General features: G+C 42.9%; 1 protein-coding gene across 1 annotated transcript in view; it reads left to right on the top strand.

The window, feature by feature from the left end:
• Positions 1–24,304, top strand: part of LOC110525690 (inactive tyrosine-protein kinase 7) — a 210,788-nt gene that overhangs the window by 178,226 nt on the left and 8,258 nt on the right. Inside the window, exons 7-18 of the mRNA XM_036980912.2 lie at positions 4,643–4,909; positions 5,121–5,257; positions 5,456–5,591; positions 5,967–6,086; positions 7,935–8,084; positions 9,532–9,676; positions 11,993–12,120; positions 13,970–14,170; positions 15,630–15,788; positions 16,039–16,271; positions 20,196–20,276; positions 20,591–20,742. Coding sequence (XP_036836807.2) covers positions 4,643–4,909; positions 5,121–5,257; positions 5,456–5,591; positions 5,967–6,086; positions 7,935–8,084; positions 9,532–9,676; positions 11,993–12,120; positions 13,970–14,170; positions 15,630–15,788; positions 16,039–16,271; positions 20,196–20,276; positions 20,591–20,742 — 1,909 coding nt within the window. The remainder of the gene's footprint in view (positions 1–4,642; positions 4,910–5,120; positions 5,258–5,455; positions 5,592–5,966; positions 6,087–7,934; positions 8,085–9,531; positions 9,677–11,992; positions 12,121–13,969; positions 14,171–15,629; positions 15,789–16,038; positions 16,272–20,195; positions 20,277–20,590; positions 20,743–24,304) is intronic.

Below are 24,304 nucleotides of genomic sequence, written 5' to 3'. Positions count from 1 at the left end.
CCCTGGAAGGTGGGCCTGAGTGAAAATGTTTTGGAACCCCTGCCTTAAGGCATTAAACTGGAATTTTGTCACACCGATCCGGGTTTAGCGTTTTTGGGACAAGTTTAACCCTTCACACTCATACATTTATACTGGTTGAAAATGGCCGATTTGGACACTGATAAGCTCCTAAATTGGAACATAGTGGCCATACATTAACATGCTATACATTACATCAGAACTCTGGCTCTGAGCTTCACAACTGTTCTGAAATTGAGCACCGCACGCAACAAGAAGTTACCCCCATCCCTAATTGTGCAACTTTTGCAAGGGTTTTGTTGTCTGAGTGAGGGAAATTCTGTAAATTAAAAGGACTCTATGTATTTTGAAATATGAGACGTTGTGGATTATAATAAATACCGCTTTGATGTCATATAAGCAAGCCAACCACCCATGAGTCCAAATTTGCAGTTACAAGAGGACATGGCATCATACCCTGGGTTGTTGTTTGTTGTGAAGACAATTATCCGTGGGACACGCACCTGAATTCACCCATGACTCCTTTCAATGCGCACCAAAATTGCGATCGGTTTCTCTGAATTGCCTTGTGAAAGCCTAACACTGTAAGATCATATTTGATGTTTTAGCTAGTCATATTGGCAAAAGAACAAGCTTTGAAGTCATGCCCACCTGACCCAGATTGTTATTTATAATGGACTGTTTTTGGATTATGTGAACAACAACAGTAGTTGTGTGATGGCGGGATGCAGGGTTGTGTTCCAAACAAAACAACTACAAGTGTGCTTGCTGTAGTTCCTCATCGGCACAGCTAGGAGAGCAAAAATAAAAGTACCTTAGCGTTGAAGTTTTAAAAGTGCATTGAAATTACTTAGGAACTGTGCCCACTTTGTAGATGTGTGTGGCCACTTGAAGACACCAGTTAGTCCTCTCACTCCAACCCTTGAAATTTTAGTTGTCTTATGTTGCAACTACCACACATTTTCCAGGAATAGTCTTATCTGACAGATTTTGTTGTCAACAAATGCGGCGAAAAGTAAAGTCAATGTAAAATGCACATCAAATCAACAGTGGAATGTTTGGACTAATCATTTCCCCAATTATCTCAAAACTGCTGTTCCCTTTCAATTGCTACCATGGTTATGCATATGCTTTTCATATTTCTTCTGTAAGAAACATGTCAATATACACCTATCCATATAGGCCAATTGTAAAAGGTTAAACACACACAGGCATGCACACACACAATGCTCTCTTTCATCTGCTGAAGAATGTGGTGCGTTTTTTCCCTCTTAACTCTAATAACTTTATTTCAAATGGCACCCTATTCCCTATATAGTCCACTACCATTGACAAGGGCCCGTAGGGCTCTGGTCAAAAGTAATGCACTAGGTAGGGAATAGGGTGTCATTTGGGACTCTTCTTATGTTCACCTGGTAAGGATCAGGTTCGAACTGTTGACCTGGTTTGAGAGGCATGTTGGGCAATACACTGTAGTAGCTCACAGTAGTAGTGAAAGAAAGAGAGGCAGTCCTGTGAGTCTCAACGGTAGATCGCATTCCACTTACTGTATACACAGTCGTGGTCAAAAGTTTTGAGAATGACACAAATATAAATTTTCACAAAGTCTGCTGCCTCAGTGTCTTTAGATATTGTTTTGTCAGATGTTACTATGGAATACTTAGTTTTCAAGACCTCTGCAAAACTCCCCAGACCTTAATCCCATTGAGAACTTGTGGTCAATCCTCAAGAGGCGGGTGGACAAACAAAACCCCTCAAATTCTGACAAACTCCAAGCATTGATTATGCAAGAATGAGCTGCTATCAGTCAGGATGTGGCCCATAAGTTAATTGACAGCATGCCAGGGCGGATTGCAGAAGTCTTGAAAAAGAAGGGTCAACACTGCAAATATTGACTCTTTGCATCAACTTCATGTAATTGTCAATAAAAGCCTTTGACACTTATGAAATACTTGTAATTATATGTCAGTATTCCATAGTAACATCTGACAAAAATATCTAAAGACACTGAGGCAGCCGACTTTGTGAAATTAATATTTGTGTCATTCTCAAAGCTTTTGGCCATGACTGTATACAGTCAGACATACATAGACCTGGGTTCAAATACTATTTTAAATAATTTCAAATACTTTAGCTGGGCTTAATTGAGCTTGCCTGGAGCAATACAACCAATAGGATATCAGCAAAAATGCAGACCACACACATCTGGCACTCCAGGCTGTCTAAAGCAAATGCTCAAAGTATACGGAAGATAGTGTATGAAAGTAGTATTTCAAAACTGTAACGTCTTCTTCCAACTCACACTCTCAAACACGTAGATCCCCTGAACGCATCTCACTTTCCAGCCCACTTTCCAGCTCACACTCTCAAACACATAGATCCCCTGAACGCAGCTCACTCTCCAGATCCCAATCACCTGAATTCTGATCACCTGTTCACACACCTGTATGTCATTATCACACACTATTTAGTTCAGTTCTTTCAATGTGAGGTATTGTATGTTCTTTCAAGCGCTTTTCGCAGCGCTGTGTTTCCCCATAATTTATCCTCCCGCATATGATAGTTTTTGCCTGCCTCATTATCGACGCCTTTTGCCTATTCCCTGCCTGTACCTCGGATTTCCTGTTATCAACCTATTGCCTGATCTCCCAGATGACGTTACTAGCCTTTTCCCTGCCGGTACTGTTGCCTTTTTAGACCCCCTGTGTATGACCTTCTGCCTGCCCCTGGACCCAGCTACCTGCCTCCTCCCGTGGTCCTTCACAATAAACACCTGCTGCGTCCTGTGCTTGAAACCCGCTCTGTCTCCCATCGTGTTCATTACAAATACAATTCAGGATGTGTCCTCTAATTGCTGTTCCCTTGCTGTACAGTGCATTCAGAAAGTATTCAGACCCCTTGACTTTTTCTACATTTTGTTACGTTACAGCCTTATTCTAAAATTGATTAAATAGTTTATTTTTCTCATCAATCTACACACAATACCCAATAATGACAAAGCAAAAACAGGTTTTGAATTTTACCTGTTTCTTTGTGTGTTTCCTTTTACTGAAATATTTAATTTACATAAGCATTGAGACACTTTACTCAGTACTTTGTTGAAGCACCTTTGAGAGGGATTACAGCCGTAAATCTCCTTGGGTATGACACCACAAGCTTGGCACACCTGTATTTGGGGAGTTTCTCCCATTCTTCTCTGCAAATCCTCTTAAGCTCTGTCAGGTTGGATGGGGAGCATTGCTGCAGCTATTTTCAGGTATTTTCAGAGATGTTTTATCAGGTTCAAGTCTGGGCTCTGGCTGGGCCACTCAAGGACATTCAGAGACTTGTCCCGAAGCCACTCCTGCATTGTCTTGGCTGTGTGCTTAGGGTCGTTGTCCTGTTGGAAGGTCAACCTTTGCCCCAGTCTGAGGTCCTGAGCGCTCTGGAGCAGGTTTTCGTCAAGGAACACTATGTACTTTGCTTTGTTGATCTTTCACTTGATCCTGACTAGTCTCCCAGTCCCTGCCACTGAAAAACATCCCCATAGTATGATGTTGCCACTACCATGCTTCACCGTAGGGATGGTGCCAGGTTTCCTCCAGATGTGACGCTTGACATTCAGGCCAGAGTTCAGTCTTGGTTTCATCAGACCAGAGAATCTTGTTTCTCATGGTCTGAAAGTCCTTTATGTGCCTTTGGAAAACTCCAAGTGGGCTGCCTTTTACCGAGGAGTGGCTTCTGTCTGGCCACTCTACCATAAAGCCCTGATTGGTAGAGTGCTGCAGAGATGGTTGTCTTTCTGGAAGTTTCTCCCATCTCCACAGAGGAGCTTTGCCAGAGTGACCATCGGATTCTTCTCCCCCGATTGTTCAGTTTGGCCAGCCGGCCAGCTTTAGGAAGAGTCGTGGTGGTTCCAAACTTCTTCCATTTAAGAATGATGGAGGCCACTGTGTTCTTGGAGACCTTCAATGCTGCAGAAATGTTTGGGTACCCTTCCCCAGATCTGTGCCTCGACACAATCCTGTCTCTGAGCTCTACGGACAATTTCTTCGATCTCATGACTTGGTTTTTGCTTTGACATGCGCTGTCAGCTGTGGGATCTTTTGTAGACAGGTGTGTTTCTTTCCAATTCATGTCCAATCAATTTAATTTACCACAGCTGGACTCCAATCAAGTTGTAGAAACATCTCAAGGATGATCAATGGAAACATGAATCACCTGAGCTCAATTTTGCGTCTCAAAGCAAAGGGTCCCAATACTTATGTAAATAAGGTATTTCTGTTTTATATTTGTTATACATTTGCTACATTTGGGGGAAATGTATTTAAAACATTTTAGAATAATGCTGTAACGTAACAAAATGTGGAATAAGGCAAGGGGTCTGAATACTTTCAGTAGTTGTTTCTTAAAAATAAAATAATGACTTTTCGGCGTCCCTGAATAGCATTTCAGACTGAAGACAAGTATGCTAATGCCTCTGAAATTCAAATTCGAAAAATGCTTCATTGGCATGTAACACATTTTGATTATTATCTCCTGAGACTACAGTAGTTTAAATGTAAATCAATTTGAGCATTAAAATAATGCCACATACTGTCTCTCTCTCTCTCTCTCTCTCTCTCTCTCTCCCCCCCTATTACAGAGATTGAGGATATGTCCCCCAGACAGTCCCGGGTCTTCACAGCAGACACCATGCAGCGTGTGTCCTGTACGGCCCCGCGTGGAAAGCCCCAGCCTGAGGTGTGGTGGGAGCGGGAAGGGGTGCGGGTCCCCACGGAGGGACGGGTGTACCAGGAAGGCAGTGAGCTGGTCTTCAGCCCCACCGAGCAGGGCGACTCAGGCTCCTACACCTGCGTGGCCCAAAACAAGGCGGGCCGCAAGACCCAAGAGCTGACCTTCACAGTGGCCAGTGAGTCAGGCCACCGTCTTCTGACCTACTACATCATGGCTAGGGCCAGCAGTGTGTCCTGACCATGCAAAACTCTGGTCCCTATTATAGGGTTGTGCTTTAGTCGTTACTTGTCCATTCTGTTCCTAAGCAAGGGGTCAATTTGGGATTCAACATGATTGACTCTGGCTTCTACTAGAGTAATAATTCTTCATTTGTGTGTGTGATTCAGCTGCCCCAGTGTGGGTAACCAAGCCCCAGGACAGCTACCTGGAGGAGGGAAGACCAGGCTACCTCCATTGCCACGCTCAGGCTACCCCTGAGCCTGAGGTCACGTGGCACCGAAACAGCATTATGGTCATGCCTGAGGTCAGTATCTCTCTCTTTCTCTTTCTACCACACACAGACACATGCACGTATGCACACACACACACACACACACACACACACACACACACATACACACACACACACACACACACACGTGCACACACACACACATAAAAAAAACGGTATCTAGGCCATTCCTCTCCATTCTCTTACCCTTCTCCCTCTCTTCTTTATCAGGACCCACGCTTTACAGTGTTCCCCAATGGTACTCTGCGCATCAATAATGTGGAGGTGTATGATGGTCAGATGTATGCCTGTGTGAGCAGGACAGAGGGAGGCAAGCTGTCTGGAAATGCCAGAGTCTATGTACTGGGTGAGCTGGAACTACATGATGTGCGTGCGTGCATGGGAGAGAGCATGTGTGTGAACGTGATCATCCAGTTTAATTCAGTTTAACCTTAGATGTTCCCCTGGTGCTGCTTTTCTAGTGTTGTTAACATGGGTTGTCTAATTCCTGACTTGCTTTGTCTACCTCGTCTTTGTTTTGGTGATCTAAGATCCTGATACCCTTGTGATTCTTCATTCAGCCATGTGAACGTGTGTGCTTGCATCTGCATGTTCTTAAATGTGTCTGAACATGCTGTAAATAGCTTTGTATAGTGTACCATGGGGTGTACCTGGGACCAGGCTACTCTCTCTTAGCTGTGTGGGTCATGGTGTGTTTGACCTTTTTACCTGTGTGTTCCAGAGAAACTGAAGTTCACCCCTACGCCCCAGCCATCTCAGTGCCTGGAGCTGGACAAGGAGGTCAACATCCAGTGTTCTGCCACAGGCAGAGAGACCCCCATCATCAAATGGACCAAAGCAGGTGAGTGCAGGGTGGTCCTACTCAGTGCTAGACCACAATATCCTAGATGCCATTTCCTGCCATTGTTCCCTTGGGAAAAGCACTTAACCCTTGAACTGCTCCAGGGGCGCAGGACTGAGACTGGCCCTGTGTTCCAACCTCTCCGTGGGTGTGTGTATGTGTGTTTCCAGGGGTTGGGATAAAGCCATTGTCACAGCTCACAGAGATAAGAAATACAATGTCTATGTCCTGTGACAATAGACAATAACATCAGATTATGGATAATGTTAGAATACGGAATCATTTCAGAAGGAATGCATTGTAGATAGAATCAGATGAATGAAAAGTGAAGACAAGATTACATATGATAATTTCCCACCATTTGCATTGCCTATGTTAGAGGAGATTACTTCATCAATTTAGGGTTTGTCCTATTGTGACTATGTACCCCAAAAAACGTTGTGAAATACAATGCTATCACCCCTATTGGTTATAGGCCTACATTATTGGCTGCATAGAAGCAATCTACCGTCTTCAGAACTGGATAATAATAGCTTTATTTGCCTCATAAAATAATATAAAAATGCTATTGTTTGTTCTATCTCTCATAAAGCTGTGATTGAGAACATCCTATTCCCAGGCTTAGGCTACAGACTTTCATTCTTGTTCTTTGTTAATTTAAAGCCACAATTTCGTAGGCTAAAATATTTGGGAAATAAGCTACTCTGCCCTACAAATGCAAAACGGCGCAACTACAAATTTGGTCAAAGTCTTTGATCTGTTGGAATGGTCAGGTATATTATCTGATTAACGTGGTATTTGGTTTCCTGGCACAAGAACGATCCACTTGATCAGAATATATCATTGAGTATCAGAAATTGCTGCCTGTCTAGACAGAAAAATACTTTGAAGTCAGATTTTGCCATAAGAAAAGTTATGTAATAACTGTGTTCTGCCTTTGTAGGTCAGTTTACTGTTCATGACTTTAACTTGTATTATAGGCCTAGAAGAAGCATAGGTTATTGGCCATTTGGTTTTCATCCTGTCATGCAAGGATTTTCCCTCTCTCACATTATTAGTCCTCTGGCTACCTTGCCTTTTTAGGCTATTCAAATAGGTTTTTGAGATGGAACTTTACATGCAACGTTACATTCATTGTTTGATTAGGATGCATAAAGGATGCATATTCATAGGCTATTAAATCGAGAGAGAAAGCAATATAGTTTAAAAAAATAAATAATAATAAACAGAGACAACACAAGTTAAGGAGTGTCCATTATAAAAAATTTTTCATCTATACGTTTATGATATAGCCTGATGCCCATGAATCCGACAGAGAGAGAGAAATAATATTTTCTGACTGAACATATTTGTGCTGCTTTGGTGGAATTCTCCTCTCTGTCTGGCCTACATTCCTCTCTTGCATTCTGCAGGCTATATAACTTATTTATTGAAATAGGTTATAGCAAATAGGAATAGATTAGTCGGAATGTCACTTGTGCGCTGCGAGTCGCAGTTTTTTACTATGCAGTGCCAGTATAGCTCAAATAGGCTAAACCATCGTCTGTCACGCCAATTAGTCGTCACCGTCGACGATGGCGGTCAATAATTGTCGATAGACGATGGTATATCGTCCAAGCCTACGTCCATTACACTCATAACCTTTTCACAGTACTGAGCCAAGCTGTACTGCACTGGCCTGGTTACACATCCACCACAGTTGCACTGGATAGGACCATATTAAAGGAACATGTCCAACCAAGTATGTATCGGGACAGCGCGATAGTGGGTAAAGGGTACCACAGTACTGTCGTTTCTCAGCCCCTCCCCCCATTGAGCTCCTCTCTGACACTATGTCGCCCCGTACAGATGGTGGAGAGCTGCCTCCTCATGTGGAGATGAGGAATAGCCAGCTCCACTTCACCAAAGTGACGCGCAGCGACGCAGGAAACTACACCTGTATCGCCTCCAACAGCCTACAGGGGGAGATCAGAGCCATGGTCGGCCTCACTGTGGCAGGTAAGGCGCGTGTTTTCTTGTGCGTGTGTGCGTTTGAGTGTGTGTGCGTTTGAGTGTGTGTGCATTTGAGTGTGTGTGTGTGCGCAGCGTGTATGTTTGATTAACTGTAGTTCACTTTGTATTTTCCTTTGCAAAAGCGAAAGAGACTGTGCACAGCAGTGTGTCTAGAGGAGATCCAGGTGCTGGTTCAAATCAAAAATCAAATTTGATTGGTCACTTACACATATTTGCAGATTGTGGGTGTAATGCTTCTGTTCCTAGCTCCAACAGTGCAGTAGTATCTTACAATACACAACAATACACACAAATCTAAAAGTCAAATAATGGAATTAAGAAATATATAAATATTATATTGAGGAATGTCGGAGTAGAATAGAATACAGTATATACATATGAGATGAGTAAAGAAGTATGTAAACATTTTTTAAACGTTATTAAAGTGACTAGTGTTCCATTATTGAAGTGGCCAGTAATTCCAAGTCTATGTATGTAGGGCAGCAGCCTCTAAGGTGCAGGGTTGCGTAGCCGGGTGGAAGTCGGCTAGTGATGGCTATTTAACTGGTTTGGGCTGGCGCAACTAATTGACGACTGACCTTGACTTCAATAAAATAAAATAAAACATGCGCCTTGCAATAAAAAATGAAAAAAGTCACGCACATTCGTCTACTGGTGTGCGTTTTTTACACTAGTTTTAGGTTTGTATTTTCCTCACCGTCCTCATAACGGCAATCATTTGGGATCACTGTTTGTCTCTTCTCTTAGTTGATGCACTGTTTTTAATCAGCTTTCCTATGACCATTGTCAATGTAGTTGTTCTCTTTCATTCATCCATGCACTAGAAGGCCATCTGGCTGCCATGTAATGAAACTCCATTAGGTGTTGAAGACACTTGTGGTTGACACAAAGAAAGCCCACCACAATGTAGAACTAGCTGTTCGATATGGACAAAAATCCCACATTGTTATAAATTGCCTGAATTGATGCGATAACGATAAATAGAACGATACGTTTATAACATTAATGTGCACCACAGCTTTTTTTTATTTATCATCCTTTAAACTACTACTACTAGTTTGATGGTAGTAGCCATCAATTGTCCCATTAACAATCACCCATATCAGCAAAAGTATTTAGTTTTGAACGTAACATTTCTCTAGTATAGGCTACCTATCGCAATGAATGATATCAGCAAAATGCCCGCGATAAGTTATCTGTATGGTCGGTCTCGATCATTTTCGGGTTTATTGTCCCAGCTCTACAACACTGTCACCACAGTGAGTCTATAGGAAATCAGTTTGGTATATTAACTGTGTGTGTGTGTGTGTGTGTGTGTGTGTGTGTGTGTGTGTGTGTGTGTGTGTGTGTGTGTGTGTGTGTGTGTGTGTGTGTGTGTGTGTGTGTGTGTGTGTGTGTGTGTGTGTGTGTGTGTGTGTGTGTGTGTGTGTAGTGTATATCCGCTTTAAGCTGGAGCCAGAGAACACCACAGTGTACCAGGGCCACACAGCCATCCTACACTGCCAGGCCACAGCAGACCCTGAGCCCCGCGTCCAGTGGATGGTCAAGGATAAGGTGCTGGACACCAGCAGGAGAAGGTAAGGCTTTACCCACAGAGACGATAATAACACACACACGACAACATTGTCTTCCTTTGTGGTGCTCTGGAATTTAAAAAAGCACTGGATTGTAATTGACACAAGTTGTGACATAACATACACCACCGTTCAAAAGTTTGGGGTCACTTAGAAATGTCCTTGTTTTTGAAAGAAAAGCGACAAAAAAAATTGTCCATTAAAATAACATAAAATTGATGAGAAATACAGTAAATGACTATCGTAGCTGGAAATGGCTGATTTTTAATGGAATATCTACATAGGCGTACAGAGGCCCATTATCAGCAACTGTGTTCCAATGGCACGTTGTGTTAGCTATTCCAGGTTTATCATTTTAAAAGGCTAATTGATCATTACAAAACACTTTTGCAATTATGTTAGCACAGCTGAAAACTGTTGTGCTGTTTGAAGAAGCAATAAAACTGGCCTTCTTTAGACTCGTTGAGTATCTGGAGTATCAGCATTTGTGTGATCGATTATAGGCTCAAAATGGCCAGAAACAAAGAACTTTCTTCTGAAACTCATCAAGTCTATTCTTTTTCTGAGAAATGAAGGCTATTCCGTGCGAGAAATTGCCAAGAAACTGAAGATCTCATGCAACGCTATGTACAGTCATGGCTAAAAGTTTTGAGAATGACACACATATTAATTTTCACAGTCTGCTGCCTCAGTTTGTATGATGGCAATTTGCATATACTCCGGAATGTTATGAAGAGTGATCAGATGAATTGCAGTTCATTGCAAAGTCCCTCTTTGCCATGCAAATGAACTGAATCCCCCAAAACATTTCCACTGCATTTCAGCCCTGCCACAAAAGGATCAGCTGACATCTTGTCAGTGATTCTCTCGTTAACACAGGTGTGAGTGTTGATGAGGACAAGGCTGGAGATCACTCTGTCATGCTGATTGAGTTTGAATAACAGACTGGAAGCTTCAAAAGGAGGGTGGTGCTTGGAATCATTGTTCTTCCTCTGTCATCCATGGTTACCTGCATGGAAACACGTGCCATCATCATTGCTTTGCACAAAAAGGGCTTCACGGGCAAGGATATTGCTGCCAGTAAGATTGCACCTAAATCAACCATTTATCGGATCATCAAGAACTTCAAGGAGAGCGGGTCTATTGTTGTGAAGAAGGCTTCAGCGCGCCCAAGAAAGTTCAGCAAACGCTAGGACCGTCTCCTAAAGTTGATTCAGCTGCGGGATCGGGGCACCACCAGTACAGAGCTTGCTCAGGAATGGCAGTGAGTGCATCTGCATGCACAGTGAGGCGAAGAATTTTGGAGGATGGCCTGGTGTCAAGAAGGGCAGCAAAGAAGACACTTCCCTCCAGGAAAAACATCAGGGACAGACTGATATTCTGCAAAAGGTACATGGATTGGACTGCTGAGGACTGGGGTAAAGTCATTTTCTCTTAAGAATCCCCTTTCCGATTGTTTGGGGCATCCGGAAAAAAGCTTGTCCGGAGAAGACAAGGTGAGCACTATCATCAGTCCTGTGTCATGCCAACAGTAAAACATCCTGAGACCATTCATGTGTGGGGTTGCTTCTCAACCAAGGGAGTGGGCTCACTCACAATTTTTCCTAAGAACACAGCCATGAATATAGAATGGTACCAACACATCCTCCGAGAGCAACTTCTCCCATCCATCCAGGAACAGTTTGGTGACGAACAATGCCTTTTCCAGCATGATGGAGCACCTTGCCATAAGGCAAAAGTGATAACTAAGTGGCTCGGGGAACAAAACATCCATATTTTGGGTCCATGGCCAGGAAACTCCCCAGACCTTAATCCCATTGAGAACTTGTGGTCAATCCTGAAGAGGTGGGTGGACAAACAAAAATCCACAAATTCTGACAAACTCCAAGCATTGATTATGCAAGAATGGGCGGCCATCAGTCAGGATGTGGCCCAGAAGATATTTGACAGCATGCCAGGGTGGATTGCAGAGGTCTTGAAAAAGAAGGGTCAACACTTTGCATCAACTTCATGTAATTGTCAATAAAAGCCTTTGACACTTATGAAATGCTTGTAATTATACTTCAGTATTCCATAGTAACATCTGACAAAAATATCTAAAGACACTGAAGCAACAAAATTTGTGGAAATTAATATATGTATCATTCTCAGAACTTTTGGCCACGACTGTACTACTCCCTTCACAGAACAGCACAAACTGGCCCTAACCAGAATAGAAAGAGGAGTGGGAGGCCCCGGTGTACAACTGAGCAAGAGGACAAGTCTTACTCTCTCTCTTTCTACCCCCTCTTGCACTCTCTCTCTCTCTTTCTCTCTCAGGTTCCAGTTAATGGTCAATGGCTCTCTGGTGATAACAGATGTCACCACGGATGACACAGGCAAATACACCTGCATTGCCGGAAACAGCTGCAGCATCAGTGACCGTGTGGCACAGCTCTACGTAGTGGGTAAGTCTCTCCCTCTCATACAGATGCACACACATACGCACAAAAGTATGCCACCAGCCATCTGAGCATTCTAATAACCTGTCTCGCCAGAGTCATTGGTGAAGTGACAGGGACCGACCTTAGATTGAATCAACCCTCTCTCACATACACTGTGGCTCCTTCTTGTGCTTGGGCTAGTAGTTTAAAATAGGATGTTCAGGGTTTTGTATTATTCAAACCTCTCCCTGTGAGGGGTTAAGGGAGGCAGACCGTTTAGTTCGCAGAAGTAGTTAATTGTAGGACAGAGGAATTCATTCAGCATTTTGTTCCAGTTTCTAAGGCTCTGGTTAGAAAAGGATGATGTGAGTGTGAAATCTTTGGATGTTTTTTTCTGTGCCAGTTTCCTTAACAAAAACATTCAAGAAAGGAAAGCTTGGAACTGACAGCTTGGAACTGTAGCCTTTTACACTCGTACTGTACCCGTATACGGATTGAAATTTGAATTTGGGCACTGATAAGCTCCTAAATTGGAACGCAGTGGCTGTGCAGTAACATGCTATAAATTACGTCAGAGCTCAGGCTCTGCGCTTTACAGAGCTGTATGGGTTTTGACTGACAGCCATTCTGAACTTGAGCACCGCACGCAACAAGGAGCTGCCCCCATCCCTCCAACTGACTGGGAAACTTAAAAAAAAAAAATGTTTTGTCTGAGTGGGGGAAATGCTGTAAATTATTATGGGTTTTTTATTCGCTGCAGAATATACCTATGACTCATTTCAATGCACAATAAATGACAATCTGTTTCTCTAAATTGCCTTGTGAAAGCCTATCACTGTACGGTGGTATTTTGTAACTTAGCTGGTCTTGTTGACAATAGAACAAGCTTTCAAATGATGCCCACCTGACCCAGAATGCAATTTTTGGATTGCGTGAACAACTTGCGTGAACAACAACAGTATCAACAACAGTAATTGTGTGATTGCGGGGTTGTGTTCCAAACAAAACAACTACAAGTGTGCTTGCTCTAGTTCCTCAACGGCACAGCTAGGAGAGCTCCAAAAACACCTTATAGTTGAAGACTCTTCTTTGAGTCATAAAAGTGCATTGGAATTACTTAGCAACTGTGCACACTTTGGATAGGTGTGTAGCCACTTGGAGACACCAGTTAGTCGTCTCACTTAACATTTTTTCTTATGTTGCCCCTACCCCATATTTTCCAGGAAAATTCTTATCATGTTACTGAATGTATCCACATTATTTTCAGATTTCGTAATCAACAAAGAGGCGAAAAGTACAGTAAATGTAAAATGCTCATAAAATCAACAGTGGAATGTTTGGATTCAGTCTTGTGCCAGGTGAAATGTTGTGTCCTTAAATTTGGTCTAATACATTTCCCAGAATCTACAAACTGTTCCATTTCAATTGCTACAATGCTCACGCATTTCATGTTTCCTCCGTAAGAAACATTTGAATCTAACCCTGTTCATATAGGCCAATTCCCACAAGTGTAAAGGGTTAATGATCCACATGATGTGTATTCAATATTACTTGGATGGACACACAACACTCTTTTCTCAAGCAGTGGGTACCAGATTGAAGAACATATCAAGCCAGAGATATACCCATGTTCAATACCATCTGTTGTGTATATGTCTCAATCCCAAATTTGAACTACCACTACTCACTCCTCTGTTACAGCAAACCAGGCTGCTATTTTTAAAGTGAATTTATTCTCAATAACCTACATGGAGAAATACAAGTAACATCTGATGAACTATCATTTCAACTTTAATTAACACAGCTCATCCTGATAAACAAAGAGGATGTGCTCTCATCAACCTACCTGGATTTTCTCCTCTGTCTTTGGCAGAGAAACCGGTGCAGACATTGGTGGACCACGAAGAGAAGGCACCCTATAAAATGATTCAGACTATAGGTTTGTCTGTGGGGGCAGCCGTGGCCTACATCATCGTGGTGCTGGGCCTCATGTTCTACTGCAAGAAGAGACGCAACGCCAAAAGACTGCAGAAGGGCCAGGAGGGAGAGGAGCCCGAGATGGAGTGTCTTAACAGTGAGTTGGGGGGGATAGGGGTGTGTGTGTGTGTGGGGGGGGGGGATTCACAAGTGGCTAGTTTGCATCAATACCTTAACTAAAACCACTACAAAGGTTTTTGCTTGCAAACTTAAGTTTTGAATCGCGACGTTCTGGCATGTCTGCCTCTCGATTTGTTGGGAGACTCCCCGATTCCCCCCCCCCCCCCCCCCCCTTTACTTATCAATGTAGGCAGTGACGTAGTTCCTCTATGCCAAAAGAGTCCCTCGTTGAAACCAGACCCTATTCACTGTTGCCTAGGGTCTGGATTTCCAGACTAAGCGTCAATTCCCAGTGGGTTTCTGAGTAAATCCACTGTTTGCTATAATCTTTTGTAGGCTACATGTCTGGCAAGTAGTTGTGTCTTTGTGAGTCACAGAAGAAACATTTATTTATGAGTGATGTGTGTCTGAATGCTCTTGCCTACATCATGCTCTGCCCGTACATGTTGGACATTTGGTGCTCATTCATACCCAGTTGACTTGCTACCACCTTGTGGCTGCCAAGAGCATTGCAAGGAAAGTGCAAAAGTCACCATAGTCAAATACCTGGGTTTTGAGTTGTTTTATATAATTTGGTAAAACTCTTTAAGATTAAGTAAGCAAAACTGGGGTTCTCTCCTTACAAACTAAATACGTATCTTTGTGAAGTTAATCTCGATATAATGGCTCCATTTGTTCTCATCTGTACAACCATACTAAGGCCGGCAGCATACCACTCTGTAACCCACTGCTGGCTGGCTTCTGAAATATCTGAATGCCCTAAGGCAGTGATTAGGGACATTGACCTGTGTAGGGGGCTGTCTTTTGGATGTGATGTCCTGACTCTCTGTGGTCACTAAAGATCCCATGGCACTTATTGTCAGAATAGGGGTGTTAACCCCGGTGTCCTGGCTAAATTCCCAATGTGAGTGTCATGGCCACCTAATTATCCCCAGTTTACAATTGGCTCATTCATCTCCTCTCCCCTGTAACTATTCCCCAGGTTGTTGCTGTAAATGAGAATGTGTTCTCAGTCAACTTACCTGGTGAAATAAAAAATGCTCAGTTTTGGCACTGAAGTGCTCAAAGTAGGGGGTTACAGACTCAGGGAACTTTTCTTTCGGATTTCAAAATATTAGCATTATTAAATATTTCTAATCATCAAACTGGAGTATGTTTGAATTGTGTTGTGCAATATCTGCCCACATTACTGTCTGCACATTTTCTTGTGGAGTTCACATCACATTTTGGTATATTGGTATTTTATGACACAACATTCGGTGTCTTTCAGGGGATCATTTTGACCAAGGCGAGGTGCAGAATCGCTTATCTTGACCACATAATGAGTAGTTATTTGGGATGCAAGGTGATTTGTACATCAGTGATTCTGTGCAGTCCGACTGCAATGTAGTCAATCTCAAACATACACATTGTGTAATGTGGTTGATGTCCACCAGGGGGGGCTGTACAGCAGAATGGCCACACCACCGCTGAAATCCAGGAAGAGGTGGCTTTGACCAGCGTGGGCACCACAGCGGCAGCAGAGAAACGCCATAGCAGTGCCAACGAAAAGCTCCAGTTCCCCCGAGAAGACCTACACACCATCACGACACTGGGTAAGATGGTGATGTGGGTATGAGGAGTGAGTCTAATTGAGAACGTGCCGAACAGCTGTGCACTGTAACTGGAGTGAACACATTTTCATTCAATTACTTCATTTCACCTCTATTTACCAGGTTTGTCTTTACTCCTAACCCTGGAAGAACATGTTGGCATATCTGAGTGACCCTCTAATCTCTGACCTGTGCGTGTGCGTGCCTACCTGTCTGTCCGTCTGTCTTCCTGCCTGCGTCTGTCTGTGTGTAGGGAAGGGTGAGTTTGGCGAGGTGCTGCTGGCCAAGGCAAAGGGCATCGAGGAGGGTGAGGAGGAGACAGTGGTGTTGGTGAAGAGCCTGCAGAGCAGAGATGAGCAGCTACAGCTGGATTTCCGCCGTGAGGCCGACATGTTCTCCAAGCTGAGCCACGGCAATGTGGTGCGACTGCTGGGACTGTGTAGGGAGGCCGAGCCCCACTATATGATCCTGGAGTATTATGACCTGGTAAACACACAAATACATGTGCGCAAAAAGACGCACACACACACATACAGTTGAAGTCGGAAGTTTATATACACTTAGGTTGGAGTCATTAAAACTCATTTTTCAATCACTCCACAAATTTCTTGTTAACAAACTAAATTTTTGGCAAGTCGGTTAGAACATCTGCTTTGTGCATGACACAAGTAATTTTTCCAACAATTGTTTACAGACAGATTATTTCACTTAGAATTCACTGTATCACAATTCCAGTGGGTCAGAAGTTTACATACACTAAGTTGACTGTGCCTTTAAACAGCTTGGACAATTCCAGAAAATTATGTCATGGCTTTAGAAGCTTCTGATAGGCAATTGGAGGTGTACCTGTGGATGTATTTCAAGAAATTGTAGACCTCCACAAGTCTGGTTCATACTTGGGAGCAATATCCAAACGCCTGAAGGTACAGTGCCTTGCGAAAGTATTTGGCCCCCTTGAACTTTGCGACCTTTTGCCACATTTCAGGCTTCAAACATAAAGATATAAAACTGTATTTTTTTGTGAAGAATCAACAACAAGTGGGACACAATCATTGAGTGGAACGACATTTATTGGATATTTCAAACTTTTTTAACAAATCAAAAACTGAAAAATTGGGCGTGCAAAATTATTCAGCCCCCTTAAGTTAATACTTTGTAGCGCCACATTTTGCTGCGATTACAGCTGTAAGTCGCTTGGGGTATGTCTCTATCAGTTTTGCACATCGAGAGACTGACATTTTTTCCCATTCCTCCTTGCAAAACAGCTCGAGCTCAGTGAGGTTGGATGGAGAGCATTTGTGAACAGCAGTTTTCAGTTCTTTCCACAGATTCTCGATTGGATTCAGGTCTGGACTTTGACTTGGCCATTCTAACACCTGGATATGTTTATTTTTGAACCATTCCATTGTAGATTTTGCTTTATGTTTTGGATCATTGTCTTGTTGGAAGACAAATCTCCGTCCCAGTCTCAGGTCTTTTGCAGACTCCATCAGGTTTTCTTCCAGAATGGTCCTGTATTTGGCTCCATCCATCTTCCCATCAATTTTAACCATCTTCCCTGTCCCTGCTGAAGAAAAGCAGGCCCAAACCATGATGCTGCCACCACCATGTTTGACAGTGGGGATGGTGTGTTCAGTTGTGTTGCTTTTACGCCAAACATAACGTTTTGCATTGTTGCCAAAAAGTTCAATTTTGGTTTCATCTGACCAGAGCACCTTCTTCCACATGTTTGGTGCGTCTCCCAGGTGGCTTGTGGCAAACTTTAAACAACACTTTTTATGGATCTCTTTAAGAAATGGCTTTCTTCTTGCCACTCTTCCATAAAGGCCAGATTTGTGCAATATACGACTGATTGTTGTCCTATGGACAGAGTCTCCCACCTCAGCTGTAGATCTCTGCAGTTCATCCAGAGTGATCATGGGCCTCTTGGCTGCATCTCTGATCAGTCTTCTCCTTGTATGAGCTGAAAGTTTAGAGGGACGGCCAGGTCTTGGTAGATTTGCAGTGGTCTGATACTCCTTCCATTTCAATATTATCGCTTGCACAGTGCTCCTTGGGATGTTTAAAGCTTGGGAAATCTTTTTGTATCCAAATCCGGCTTTAAACTTCTTCACAACAGTATCTCGGACCTGCCTGGTGTGTTCCTTGTTCTTCATGATGCTCTCTGCGCTTTTAACGGACCTCTGAGACTATCACAGAGCAGGTGCATTTATACGGAGACTTGATTACACACAGGTGGATTGTATTTATCATCATTAGTCATTTAGGTCAACATTAGATCATTCAGAGATCCTCACTGAACTTCTGGAGAGAGTTTGCTGCACTGAAAGTAAAGGGGCTGAATAATTTTGCACGCCCAATTTTTCAGTTTTTGATTTGTTAAAAAAGTTTGAAATATCCAATAAATATCGTTCCACTTCATGATTGTGTCCCACTTGTTGTTGATTCTTCACAAAAAAATACAGTTTTATATCTTTATGTTTGAAGCCTGAAATGTGGCAAAAGGTTGCAAAGTTCAAGGGGGCCAAATACTTTCGCAAGGCACTGTACCACGTTTATCGGTACAAACAATAGTACGCAAGTATAAACACCATGGGACCACGCAGCCGTCTTACCGCTCAGGAAGGAGACGCATTCTGTCTCCTAGAGATGAATGTACTTTGGTGTGAAAGTGCAAATCAATCCCAGAACAACAGCAAAGGACCTTGTGAATATGCTGGAGGAAACAGGTACAAAAGTATCTATATCTGTAACATCTGAAGAGTGAGGGGTGTGGAGTCAGGCGCAGAGAACAGAAGATTCAAGGGAAAAACGCGTTAATGTCCAAAAGTAACCAGGAACAGGTACAAAAATGGGTGATGCCAAAACACAGGCGCAAACACAACCCAAAGACCACTGGTAAATAAAACCGGACAGCGAAAACCCAAATAAACAATACACCTCTTACGTACAACGACAACAAGCCCGCACAAACACAAGCAGGCTAAACAAACTTAAATAATACCCACCCCAAAACCCCAACAAGGAACAGGTGAAAACAATTAGACAAAAACAAACAAAAAGGAAAAAGGGATCGGTGGCAGCTAGTAGACCGGTGACGACGACCGCCGAGCGCCACCCGAACAGGAAGGGGAGCCACCTTCGGTGATATTCGTGACAATATCCACAGTAAAACGAGTCCTATATCTACATAACCTGATAGATCGCTCAGCAAGGAAGAAGCCACTGCTCCAAAACCACCATTAAAAAGCCAGACTATGGTTGGCAGCTGCACATGGGGACAAAGATTGTACTTTTTGGAGAAATGTCCTCTGGTCTGATGAAACAAAAATAGAACTGTTTGGGCATAATGACCATCGTTATGTTTGGAGGACAAAGGAGGAGGCTTACAAGCCAAGGAACACCATCCCAACCGTGAAGCACCGGGTGGCAGCATCATGTTGTGGGGGTGCTTTGCTGCAGGAGAGACTGGCGTCATGAGGTAGGAAAATTATGTGGATATATTGAAGCAACATCTCAAGACATCAGTCAGGAAGTTAAAGCTTGGTCGAAAATGGGTCTTCCAAATGGACAATGACCCCAAGCATACTCCCAAAGTTGTGGCTAAATGGCTTAAGGACAACAAAGTCAAGATATTGGAGTGGCCATCACAAAGCCCTGATCTCAATCCCATAGAAGATTTGTGGGCAGAACTGAAAAAGCGTGTGTGAGCAAGGAGGCCTACAAACTTGACTCAGTTACACCAGCTCTGTCAGGAGGAATGGGACAAAATTCCCCCAACTTATTGTGGGAAGCTTGTGGAAGGCTTCCCGAAACTTTTGACCCAAGTTAAACAATTTAAAGGCAATGCTACCAAATACTAATTGAGTGTATGTAAACTTCTGACCCACTGGGAATGTGATGAAAGAAATAAAAGCTGAAATAAATCATTCTCTCTACTATTATTCTGACATTTCACATTCTTAAAATAAAGTGGTGATCCTAACTGACCTAAAACAGGGGATTTTTACTCTGATTACATGTCAGGAATTGTGAAAAACTGAGTTTAAATGTATTTGGCTAAGGTGTATGTAAACTTCCGACTTCAACTGTAGATGCACACATGAGCGAGCGCACACACATATGCACGTGAGCAAGCACAGGCGCATGCACACACACACGCACACACCCGCACACACAGACACACACACATAGTGTAACACTCTTATCCATGATTTATATTCATGTAGACTATAACAATTGTCTATGCAACGTTGATGAAGTTGTGCAGTTTTATTTGGTACATGCCTCCAAGTGTGTTATTTTTATTGTTATGCTTTCTACATTTACAAAGTGAATGTTTTTGACCTTTGATTCTTTCTTTTTTTATATATCTCTTTCCTTTCTCTATTTCTATTTCCTTGGAAATAGGGAGATCTGAAACAGTTCTTGAGAATCTCCAATAGCAAAGATGAGAAAATCAAGTCTCAACCTATCACCACCAAGACCAGAGTAAGTAGCGTTCACTACACTTTGGATGATATTTGCTCATTTCATTTGAAAAACAAGCACATGACACATGCCATTATGCCCCCTTTAATGGCAACATTATGTTCCAGCTTGAGGGCACACGGGTTTCTGCATTTTGATGCAAACTAGTCCTCTTTTCCTTTGACAACTCTAAAAAAAAAAAACTAATATGTAAAACCTGTTTGATTCAGGCCATCCCATGTTAAGCTGCTTTGTATTATATGCTAATGCCATTTCTCTCTCTCTCTCTCTCTCTCTCTGTCTCTCTCTGTCTGTCTCTCTCTTCATCTACCCAGGTATCCATCTGTGCCCAGGTGGCTCTTGGGATGGAGCACATGTCCAATCACCGCTTCGTTCATAAAGACCTGGCTGCTCGTAACTGCCTGATCAGCGGCCAACGCAGCGTCAAAATCTCAGCTCCCAGCCTCAGCAAGGATGTCTACAACAGGTAAGAGATGGGGCCTGCAATTCTATTTTTTATTTAACCTTTATTTAACCAGGTAGGCTAGTTGAGAAAAAGTTCTCATTTGCAACTGCGACCTGGCCAAGATAAAGCAAAGCAGTTTGACACATAAAACAACCCAGAGTTACAAATGGAATAAACAAACATACAGTCAATAAAAAGTCTATATACAGCATGTGCAAATGAGGTAGGATAAGGGAGGGAAGGCAATAAATAGGCCAAGTAATTACAATATAGCAATTAAACACTGGAATGGTAGAGGTGCAGAAGATGAATGTCCAAGTAGAGATACTGGGGTGCAAAGGAGCAAGAAAAATAAATAAATAAATACAGTATGTGGATGAGGTAGTTGGATGGGCAATTTACAGATGAGCTATGCACAGGTGCAGTGATCTGTGAGCTGCTCTGACAGCTGGTGCTTAAAGCTAGTGAGGGAAATATGAGTCTCCAGCTTCAGTGATTTTTGCAGTTCTTTCCAGTCATTGGCAGCAGAGAACTGGAAGGAAATGCGGTTAACCAGTGAGATATACCTGCTGGAGCGCCTGCTACGGTTGGGTGCTGCTATGGTGACCAGTGAGCTGAGATAAGGCGGGGCTTACCTAGCAGAGACTTGTAGATGACCTGGAGCCAGTGGGTTTGGCGACAAGTATGAAGCGAGGGCCAGCCAACGTGAGTGTACTGGTCGCAGTGGTGGGTAGCATATGGAGTTTTGGTGACAAAACGGATGGCACTGTGATAGACTACATCCGATTTGTTGAGTAGAGTGTTGGAGGCTATTTTGTAAATGACATTGCCGTAGTCAAGGATCGGTAGGATAGTCAGTTTTACGAGGGTATGTTTCGCAGCATGAGTGAAGGATGCTTTGTTGCGAAATAGGAAGTTGATTCTAGATTTAATTTTGGATTGGAGATGCTTAATGTGAGTCTGGAAGGAGAGTTTACAGTCTAACCAGACAGCTAGGTATTTGTAATTGTCCACATATTCTAAGTCAGAACCGTCCAGAGTAGTGATGCTGGACGGGTGAGCAGGTGCGGGCAGCAATCGATTGAAGAGCATGCATTTAGTTTTACTTGCATTTAAGAGCAGTTGGAGGCCATGGAAGGAGAGTTGTATTTCATTGAAGCTCATCTGGAGGTTAGTTAATAAGAACTTCTTATGGCTGAGATCCCGCTAACGGGATTGATATGACAACAGCCAGTGAAAGTGCAGGGCGACAAATTCAAACAACAGAAATCTCATAATTAAAATTCCTCAAACATACAAGTATTTCACACCATTTTAAAGATACACTTCTTGTTAATCCCACCACAGGGTACGATTTCAAATAGGCTTTACGGCGAAAGCACCACAAACGATTATGTTAGGTGAGTGCCTATTCACAGAAAAACACTATTTTTCCAGCCAAAGAGAGGAGTCACAAAAAGCACAAATAGAGATAAATGAATCACTAACCTTTGATGATCTTCATCAGATGACACTCATAGGACTTCATGTTACACAATACATGTATGTTTTGTTCGATAAAGTTCATATACAAAAAATCTCAGTATACATTGCCGCGTTACGTTCAGTAGTTCCAAAAACAGCTCAGAGACCAAAACAAGCCATACAGATATCCGCCATGTTGTGGAGTCAACAGAAGTCAGAAATAGCATTATAAATATTCACTTACCTTTGATGATCTTCATCAGAATGCACTCCCAGGAATCCCAGTTCCACAATTTTGTTAGCGCGTTTGGTAAACAAATCCAAACTCACAACGCGCGTGCTAGTTCAGTGGAAAGTACGGACGAAAAGTCCAAAAAGTTTTATTACAGGTCGTAGAAACATGTTAAACAAAGTATAGAATCAATCTTTAGGATGTTTTTATCATAAATCTTTAATAATGTTCCAACCGGAGAATTCCTTTGTCTGTAGAAATGCAATGGAACAGAGCTTGCTCTCACGTGAGCGCGTGAGACTGAGCTCGTGGCACTCTGGCAGACCTCTGACTCATTCCCCTCTCATTCCCCCCTCCTTCACAATAGAAGCATCAAACAAGGTTCTAAAGACTGTTGACATCTAGTGGGAGCCTTAGGAAGTGCAACATGACCAATATCCCACTGTGTAGTCAATAGGCCAAGAATTGGAAAACTACAAACCTCAGATTTCCCACTTCCTGGTTGGATTTTTTCTCAGGTTTTTGCCTGCCATATGAGTTATGTTATACTCACAGACATCATTCAAACAGTTTTAGAAACTTCAGAGTGTTTTCTATCCAAAATCTACTAATAATATGCATATTTTTGCTTCTGGGACTGAGTAGCAGGCAGTTTACTCTGGGCACCTTATTCACCCAAGCTACTCAAGGGGGATCAGAGAATCAGCAGCAGCAAGAGAGACATCATTGATGTATACAGAGAAGAGAGTCGGCCAGAGAATTTAACCCTGTGGCACCCCCAGCGGTCCGGACAACAGGCCCTCCAATTTGACACACTGAACTCTATCAGAGAAGTAGTTGGTGAACCAGGCGAGGCAATCATTTGAGAAACAAAGGCTGTTGAGTCTGCCGATAAGAATGTGGTGATTGATAGAGTCAAAAGCCTTGGCCAGGTCGATGAATACGGCTGCACAGTAATGTCTGTTATCGATGGCGGTTATGATATTATTTAGGACCTTGAGCATGGCTGAGGTGCACCCATGACCAGCTCTGAAACCAGATTGCATAGCGGGGAAGGTACGGTGGGATTCGAAATGGTCGGTAATCTGTTTGTTAACTTGGCTTTCGAAGACCTTAGAAAGACAGGGTAAAATAGATATAGGTCTGTAGCAGTTTGGGTATAGAGTGTCTCCCCCTTTGAAGAGGGGGATGACTGCGGCAGCTTTCCAATCTATGGGAATCTCAGACGATATGAAAGAGAGGTTGAACAGGCTAGTAATAGGGGTTGCAACAATTTTGGCAGATAATTTTAGAGAGGGTCCAGATTGTCTAGCCCGGCTGATTTGTAGGGGTCCAGATTTTGCAGCTCTTTCAGAACATCAGCTATCTGGATTTGGGGAAATGGGGAGGCTTGGGCGAGTTTCTGTGAGGTTGGAGGGCTGTTGATCGGGGTACAGTGCCTTGCGAAAGTATTCGGCCCCCTTGAACTTTGCGACCTTTTGCCACATTTCAGGCTTCAAACATAAAGATATAAAACTGTATTTTTTTGTGAAGAATCAACAACAAGTGGGACACAATCATGAAGTGGAACGACATTTATTGGATATTTCAAACTTTTTTAACAAATCAAAAACTGAAAAATTGGGCGTGCAAAATTATTCAGCCCCCTTAAGTTAATACTTTGTAGCGCCACCTTTTGCTGCGATTACAGCTGTAAGTCGCTTGGGGTATGTCTCTATCAGTTTTGCACATCGAGAGACTGACATTTTTTCCCATTCCTCCTTGCAAAACAGCTCGAGCTCAGTGAGGTTGGATGGAGAGCATTTGTGAACAGCAGTTTTCAGTTCTTTCCACAGATTCTCGATTGGATTCAGGTCTGGACTTTGACTTGGCCATTCTAACACCTGG

The sequence above is a fragment of the Oncorhynchus mykiss genome, chromosome 1 (genome assembly GCF_057628025.1).
Source record: "Oncorhynchus mykiss isolate SJ-2025 chromosome 1, ASM5762802v1, whole genome shotgun sequence".
In the NCBI taxonomy this organism is placed as follows: Eukaryota; Metazoa; Chordata; class Actinopteri; order Salmoniformes; family Salmonidae; genus Oncorhynchus; species Oncorhynchus mykiss.
The sequence above is the reverse complement of the archived record's forward strand: the minus strand, read 5'-3'. Positions and strand labels throughout refer to the sequence as shown.